The sequence below is a fragment of the Grammomys surdaster genome, unplaced genomic scaffold (assembly GCF_004785775.1).
Source record: "Grammomys surdaster isolate TR1022 unplaced genomic scaffold, NIH_TR_1.0 185, whole genome shotgun sequence".
NCBI classification, from domain to species: Eukaryota; Metazoa; Chordata; class Mammalia; order Rodentia; family Muridae; genus Grammomys; species Grammomys surdaster.
Genome location: NW_021604630.1, coordinates 1,936,613 through 1,945,570, shown reverse-complemented (window position 1 = coordinate 1,945,570; position 8,958 = coordinate 1,936,613). Strand labels below are relative to the sequence as shown.

The window sequence follows — 8,958 nt, the reverse complement described above, 5'->3', positions numbered from 1 at the left end:
ATAAGGTTTCTCTTGATACCCCTGGCTGCCTTGCAACTCACAAGAGCTCTGCCTGCCTCTGCCCTCTGAGAGCTAGTGGTCAGTTTTAAGCTGTGCTGTTATGTTTGGATTTGTTGCTTTTATCTTAACTTAGTAGTAAGTTAAAAAAAAAAACAACTTAAAAGTTAAAAACAATCACTATAAAAAGTTATATTGTAGGACAAACTCCGCTTCTAAATATGTTTTTCTTTCTTTTTTGATACATTGTTCCCGTAATGAGATTTTGCACTGTTTAACTTGCGTTAGCATGACTCTTCCCTTTCCTTTTAGTAGAACCCCAGGCAGGCGAGCCCACTGCTTATTAACCTGGGTGGCACAGTCAGATATGTCACAATTACACTTGACCTAAAATCTCCAGTCCTACTTTGGAAAGGTGAATTTGGTGTTACTGATAAAAATGTGGGAGAGCCTTGCAGATTTGTGGGGAAGATGTTAATCGTTGAAAAGGCAGGTTCACTTTAAGTCTCAGTCTCTGTCTCTGTCTCTCTGTCTCTTTCTGTCTGGCTATGGCTATTGACTGAGGTGTCTCCTCTCTCTCTCTGTATGTGTGCGTGTCTCTATCTGTGGTTATTGACTCAGGATAGATTTTCTCTCTGTCTCTGTCTTATGTGTGTGTGTGTGTGTGGCTATTGACTGAGGATACATTTTATCAAGTGCTTACAGATTCTTCTTAGGAAGTAGCTGCCTCTTTCTCAGTACTTTAAATTCCTTTCTGGAGGAACTTAAATTCTTAAGAGCATTACATTTTCTAAATGGTTGGAGTTTTTCCCAACGGGGTACTTTGAGACAAAAATAGCATTTGTTTTCTCATTTGGTGATAGGATCTTTGCTATACAACTCAGAATGAATGTTCTTTTTTTAAAAGATGGGTAAATAAAGATACCTAAGTCTTAAGCCATGTAACAGTATACAACACAGTAGCAGAGATTGCACTGAACCCTGGGCTTGAAGGAGGTAGTGGTGGAAATACATTTATTTTGGATTGGTCCTGTGACTAGGTGAGGAAACATAGTTGGGAATAGCAGTTAGGGTCTAATTACAGTCATTTCCCTTCAGTACTTGAGGCAAAGGATTATCTCACTCAACCTGAATGTGGAGGTTTATCTTCTACGGAGAAAGTACTGTGAAGGTGGCTATTTGTCTAGGTAATAAGCAGGAAGGAAAGAAGAAAGGCTCACAGTGCCTGGCACTCCCGTTTGTTTGTCTTGTAATTAGGTAGAATTCTTTAAAAGACATTTCTCTCAACCACAGTTGCTTAGACTTCCTTGGAAATGCATAAAAAGACCCAAAGAGTCAAGGAAGTAAAGAACTGCTAACATTCTTTCATTTATTAAGTCTCAGAGAAAATGTCTGTCTGTTTCAACTTTGGTTTTTCTTCAGTTTGTGTCCCCTTGTGTTGTTATTTTTAACAGTATACTTATTCACTCAAATTCTAATCTCGACATCTGTATGCACCACAGTTAAGATCTTTACTTTCATTGGGAATGTTCATTCCCAGTATTTTAATTTTAACTTAAAAAAAAAAAAAACAGAACATTTGAGACAGTCTCTAACTTCGTAGCCCTGGCTGTTCTGGAACTTGCTATATAGATCAGTCTGGCCTCAAACTCACAGATTCATCTCCCTTTGCCTCCTGAGTTCTGGGATTAAAAGCTTAAACCACCACACCTGGCATTCCCAGTTTTTTTTTTCCAACATAATATTTTTATTGATTATTTGGGATTTTCACATCATATACCCCTACTTCCTACTCCTCCCAGGTCCACCTCCCCACCCTTGTGATCCCCCACCTCCAATTCACAAAAACACAAAAACAAAACAACAGAAAACTCAAGAGGGTTGGATTTTAATTGGAGGCAATACTGTATACTACACCCACAGGCATTTGGAACACTCTGGATATCAGAGCAAGCTGGGTTTGGGAAGGTAGAAGCCAGGGGTGCTACAATGCACCCTACAGGATGCACAGGATGACCCACAACCAAGGATTTTCCAGCTCACTGTGCCAGTGTTATGAAGGTTAAATGCATTTCCTTTACAGTAAATTGAGATAAATGATGTTTTGGTTTCCACAGGAAGCATGAATTAGAGACAAATCCATGTAGGGTATGAACAGGAGATAAGAAAGAAACCAGAGATAAGACGAGAATTCTTAAAAAAAAAAATAGGAACGAGGATTCCCATGTAGTTAGTGTGTATCATTTTTGAATGACTTTCAGAATCTTTGTGCATGGGTTGATGAAGACGGTAGATTCCCTCAGTTTTTGATAGAAGTCAGTGTCAGTAACAAGTCCTGCACAGAGGTTCTCTCAGGGCACTTCAATTTTGAAACCTAAAAAACAAAACAAACAAACAAAAAAAACGAACCAAAACCAAAAAACAAAACCCACAGCTGATTGTGACACATTTGTTTTACAAAACTATAAAACAAGAACAACAAAAATTCTTTTACAATGGAAACCAGAGAACATCATACCTTAAAAGAAAAACAAATGAACAAACAAAACCCAAACCCAACCCCAAACAAAACAAAACAAAAAACCCCAAAACAAAAACCAGGGTCTCACTCTGGAGCCCTGGCTGTCCTAGAACTCTCTGTGTAGACCAGGCTGCCCTTGAACTCACAGAACTCTGCCTGCCTCTGCCTCCCAGTGCTGGGACTAAAGGTGTGCACCACTATGCCTGGCTTACCTTCTTTTCTTGCATCCAGTTTTTATTATCCCCCTGTAGCCATCCAGGTAAAAGTTTCCCTAGAAGATAGAACACTGAGTAGTCCAGGACCGTATCCAGTCACATGACCTGTTTTAGCCAGAGAGCTCTTGAAATATCTGACTACCCATTAGGACCTTAAATTTTGTCCTTTTGAAATGTTCCATTTTTTCACTTGTAACGAAAATATTTTAATTTACTTGCCTGTGGCTTAGCCTCTCTCTCCTGTGATAGTGATCCTGTCAGCATATTTGTTCTTGTCTGTAGTGAATTACTTAAACTTTTTCTTTGAAATCATGAGTCATCAGGAAGTTGGAGAAAAAATGTGCTCCCCTCCCCCCCACCTTTTTAAAGATAGGGCATGTAGCTCAGGCCAGCTCCAAACTACTTTGTGGCTGTGGCTGACCTTGAACTTGTGCCCTTACTGTACCCATCTCCCCAGAGTGCTGGGCTTATAGGTTTGTCCTGTACACTTGGCTTCAGGCTAGTTTGCTATAAACAGTTTTGATCATATTCTAACCCCAACTCCTCTCCTATCCACCCTACCTTCCTGTTCCCCCAACTGCTTGTCATATTTTTCTGGGATATGACTTACTCTTAATCACACAGGACTTACTGCCCAACAACAGTTATTGTGTTTATCTTGCCACAGTCCCAGAGTGACTGCTCTAGCAGTAGGATGGTCGCTGCTGCAGAGCAGGCTTTTGAGGATACTGTTTAAACCTGTGTTTTAGGAATTTGAGAAGAGCCAGGCGGTGGTGGCACACGCCTTTAATCCCAGCACTTGAGAGGCAGAGGCAGGTGGATTTCTGAGTTCGAGGCCAGCCTGGTCTACAGAGTGAGTTCCAGGACAGCCAGGGCTACACAGAGAAACTCTGTCTCGAAAAACCAAAAAAAAAAGGGGTGGGGTGGGGGGGGGAATTTGATAAGACTGGAAGTCATTGAAAGGCTTATTTCAGGTGAAGAAATAGCCTTAGGATGACAGGTATTTCTGCCTAGTAAATTGTTTCAAAAGGTCTTATTTTTTACTTTCTATTTTCTGACATGGTTCTCAAGGACAAAGTATCTGGACAGTAGTTGATCATGGTATGAGTGGTCTGCATAGGAAATTGGTGGAAAACTTAATATATTTACTATTTTCCTGTCAGTGTCTTTGAAATCCTGGACTAGGGTTTTTTGTACACTGTCAACTTGGAAAAGTTAGCACAGTACTTTATCTAACTATGTGAGAAAGCTGAGGGACATGGCAGTTAAGTGAATGAGAGACAGAGGATGGGGGTGTGTCAGAGGTGAGGTAGTGAAGGCCGCTCATTGGTAGAGCCTTTGCTTAGCATGTGCTGCTCCCACGGTTGATGTCTAGCATCTGGAAGACAAGTTAGAAAGGATGAAAGTCAGAGATGCTGGATAATCAGGTACAGCACTTGAGTAGGGAATCATGAGTTTTACAAAAGAAACACTGCCTTTTTAGCTTAAAAGGTGGGACAGTGAGGGCGACACACAGCTCAAACAACTCAGACACTGTAGGAAATATGCTTCTGACTGCTTCCTGGTTCTGCTTAGCATGGACATGTATTAAACAGATTGGTTCGCTGATTTATGCTATTTATATGTTTAGGACATTTCAGAGTCTCAGTTTGCAATATGTAAATATAGTATTTTGTTTATTTGTGTGTCATCAGGGGAGGTCAGAATACAACTTTTGAAAGTCACTTCTCTCCTTCCACCATGTGGGTCCCAGGAGTCACCTCAGGTTGTCAGGCCAGACAGCAAGTCTTTTACGAGCGGAGCCATCTTGCCAACTCAAGTACAGTATTTGTAATTAGAGTTGTATGCAGGAAACGTCCTAGTCTTTTTTGTCATCCGTGCATGTAGGTAACCACTTAATTACAGTAGTATAGAAGTTTTGAAGCATACACGAGAATAGGAAAAAGTAAACTCCTGTGTATGCATTATTTAGCTTTAACCTTGTTTATGTGTATATCTTTCCTCACTGTATGATTTTAATATATCTAGATATATTTTATCATTGAAAAGTCAGCATGAATCACTAAATCACAAAACCGTACACACAGTAATAATAATAATAATAATAATAATAATGATAACCATTATTATTATTGCTCAAGTTGATCAGACATTTGCTCACTGTCTGAATTTCCCAGATTATCTTCGCGTTTTCTCAGGTCATTCATGTTAGCAGGGATCCAAACAGGCCATTTGGTGCTAATTTCATAACTTATGAACTCCCCAACTTCCTTTTTTTGTACCTTAGTACAAGATGTGTTTGTGTCTTCCCTCAGCACTGAGCTCTGAAGGTCTTTAGATGGTAACCAGTGATCATCTACTTCATTAGACTTCACTAAAAGAGCATTTCACTGTGTCAGTGGTTTCTGTGGTGAGATCCTGTAATCTCAACACTCTGATGACTGAGGGCAGGAGGTCATGAGTTCAAGGTCATCTTGAATAACTAGTGGGATCTTGTCTCAAAAGCAACAAATAACAAAGGCATCAACAGAAAAGACTTGTTATGCCCTTAGCAATGATATTGGAAGAAAAAGCTATTTTGTGTTGGGCTCATTGAGAGACTTTATCCAACTCCAACATTGCTTATTATTCAGTTTGTGGTGGTGGTTTTTTGTTTTTTTTTTGTTTTTTTTTTTTTGTTTTTAGATAGGGCTTTGTTATATGTTACTATGTATCTCTGGCTGGCTTTGAACTCAGAGAAATCCATCTGTCTCTACCTGGCAAGTGCTGAGATTAATGTATAATATCCAGTCTGGCCCTTGGTTTTACTGATAACTTTAGAATCTCAGGGTGCATGACTGGAGTTCCTAACCGTTAATAGTTTTTGTGTAAAATGTCCTTGTGATGGACTCGTGGTGTAGTCACTTCAGATGAGACAGTTGATACTTGTTAGTATGTACTAGAGTCGACCCATTAGATATTAAAAGCATCTTACCCTTCTTATCAACTCCACCCAGTGTTTAGACATGCTCTTAGGGTGTCACTCAAGACGCATAGGAGGGAGGGACAGAGGGTCCATGCACCTGAGCTCTAGCATGGCGCTCCCCCATACTAACTCTCAGGTTCTTTTGTTTGTGCCTAACACGAAAACAAAAAGATTTATTACAAAAGATTTATTTTGAGAAGGGTTAGAGTATATAGATATTAAATGTTTGAAGATGATTGTTTTACAAACACACACACACACACACACACACACACACACACACACTGTTCAGACTGGCGTCTTTCAGTAAGTTTGCCCTTATCTTTACTGAGGATTGTATATGAACATCATCGTGGGGCTGGAGAGATGGCTCATCGGTTAAGAGCACTGGCTGCTCTTCCAAAGAACCCAGATTCAGTTCCCAACATCCATATGATGGTTCACGGCTGTCTGTAGCTCTACTTCCAGTGGATCTGACATTCTCCTCTGACCTCTGTGACCTCTGTGGGTCTTATGCATGTACATGGTAGTAACAGACATATAATCAGGAAAAACACTCATAAAATAGAATAATAATAACAAATAAGAAAATTAAAAAATCACATGATTATCATGCAGGTTTTTCAGTGATTTAAACACTTAGGTCTTTTTTTGTTTGTTTGTTTTTAGGTGGGGGTCTCATTATGTAGCTCTAACCATCCTAGAAGTCACTATGTAGACCAGGCTGGGCTGGAACTCACAGAGGTCCTCCTGCCTCTGCCTCCCAAGTGCTGGGATTATTAAAGTGTCGGTTACATGTCCATTAACACCCAGCTGAACACTCTGTTTTTATTTCCAGTGTTTTGGTACCATGGAGGTATTGATTTGTTGTTCTTTTTGCTGCAGACTTTGAACAGACCGCCCATCTTTCTTCTTATGAAATTATAACTCCCTGGAGATTAACTAGAGAAAGAAGGGAAGCTCTGAGGCCCAACTCAAAGCAGGTAAGTTATCTCTTGAGAACTACGAGTATAATAAAATTCCAGTTGCTTTTCTTAATGAAAGGTGATATTTGCACAGTGGTTGGTGTGGGGAGTAATTATTATATGCATCACCTTATGGCATTGGTGTCCAGGGGACGTTATTAATAAGACATGACAGAGTGAGCCTTAGTATCTCTGTTTTTCAGGTCAGATCGCCCAAACACAACAGAATGAAGGGAGTGGAATTCTGTAGTTGAGTTGAGACTCTGGCTGCTGACGGACAGCAGCTTCACTCTGACAATGACAATAATCTTTACTTGGTTCATGATAGTATATTTGAGCATAGCGCACTAATGCTTGAGACTGTTTACTCAGAATTGAGTTTTAATATCAAACATCTTACATGATGATTTAAAAATTTACAAAAATAAATTGTTTAACTCTGAGGAAACTGGGTGTTGTTTCCTTATTGGAGGAAGTTTATTCTGTTGTTGACATGTTGTAACTGTGTACATGAAGGCTCCTTGCACCTCCCAATAATGCTGTCCTTGGGACCAAGCCCTTGTACATGACCTCTTCTGAACTCCAAGGGCACCTGACACACATGTGCTACACATACAGACATGCTGGCAAAGCACTCATGTATGTAAACTAATGTAGGAGGCACAGAAGTCCCGGCGCTCATAGATAAGCGACAGGAAACCAGGAATGTTAGACGTACAGGGAGATGCCTGTTTTCTGCCCAGGAGGCTGGGAGTGCAGGTGGTTACTGACCTCGTGACCTTTGTTCTGTGTATGACTGACACCACACCAGATCCTCCCAGAGGCCCTTAAAATAACACATGTAGCCTGTCTATAGAACCCATCTTCATGAAAGATGTCACATGTACTTTACAAAGAATTTTGAGATAGTCATGTCTTAAACTTTTGTGTGAGTGTGTGTGTGTGTGTGTGTGTGAGTATGATTGAGTTAATTGTCACCAGGAAACCTTTTCCCAAACCGTGCTGTCCTTAAACATGCCTGAAATAAGCTACCAGGTGTCAAGCTGCAAGTTTGGGCCAATACCAGCTCCTCAGTCTCGTTGGACCAGACTTCCTTCTTGCCTCTTGAAGATTGACATTCTGTTGGCTGTGGAGTTTGCAGAGACCCACACAAGATGAAATAAATAAATCTAAACCAATTTAAAAAGAGTAGGTACATGAATAGGCAAGTATCCATGATCAGATGTTAAAGGGACAGAGATGAATAGAAAATTGATTACTTAAGAAAGCAGTCTATAAACAGCTGCAGTCAGTGCCAGGTTGTTCTCATTTAGGATGAACTTGCCTGCCTCCTGCGATATGTTGGAGTAAGTTACAAGGTTGTGTCTTATTATTGCCTTTTCTCCTTCTCTGTGCATTTAGATCTCTTATGTCATCCAGGCCCACGGAAAACAGCACATCATTCACTTGGAAAGGAACACGTAAGAAAGTTCATTTACTTTGCCTTTTTAATCATGTTTTTCCCTCAACAGTATATTGATTTCTTTTCTAGGTAGATGTTGCTTAGTGGAGAGTCTGAGCTCTGGAATCAGCAGATGCAGTTTTTTGCTGACCCTGCTGTCCAGTGGCAGGCCTGTAGCTGAAGTCCGGGAGGGAGGATTTATGCTGGGGCTGGCAGGCTGGGACTTCCGTAGAAATGTGCAGGGAAGGAGGCAAGTGCCTAGAGCTTAGTTCTTTTCAGATTCACCTTTAGGGAGAGTGAAGTGAGGATGAGTGACTGTGTGTGTTTGTGTGTGTTTGTGTGTGTGTGTGTGTGTGTGTGTGTGTGTGAGAGAGAGAGAGAGAGAGAGAGAGAGAGAGAGAGAGAGCGCCTGTGTGTGTGTGAGAAGGGTATGTGTATGAATGTAAAGGGGTGTGTACGTGTATGTGAAGGGTGTGTGTGAAGGGTATATGTATGTGTGTTATAGCCATCAGTGCCCAATGGGGTCAGTTTATGGAAAGACTCAGTTCCATAAGCTCCTCTGAATACTGTTCCCAGAAGATGTCACAAAGACACAGCACACAGGGACAAAGAAAACCCAGGAGACAGAGCTCTGTTCAAGTATTCCAAGGTCTTTTCTTGGTCACAAGGGATTTGCTACCACAAGCTTCCTGTATTCAAAGGGACAGAGACAGTTTCACCAAGGGTTTCAGTACAGTGATCATGTAGCTAAAGTTGGTCAGGGTGAGCAGTGGGACTGGGGGAAGCCATCCGTTGTCCATCTCTGAACAGCATGGACAGTTGGGTCTTCTGTCTGTTTCTTCCCTCTCTCCCTC

General features: G+C 40.9%; 1 protein-coding gene across 1 annotated transcript in view; it reads left to right on the top strand.

The window, feature by feature from the left end:
* Adam9 (ADAM metallopeptidase domain 9) overlaps window positions 1-8,958 on the top strand; it is a 65,947-nt gene that overhangs the window by 3,397 nt on the left and 53,592 nt on the right. Inside the window, exons 2-3 of the mRNA XM_028768172.1 lie at window positions 6,584-6,681; window positions 8,065-8,123. Of these exons, the coding sequence (XP_028624005.1) occupies window positions 6,584-6,681; window positions 8,065-8,123 (157 nt within the window). The remainder of the gene's footprint in view (window positions 1-6,583; window positions 6,682-8,064; window positions 8,124-8,958) is intronic.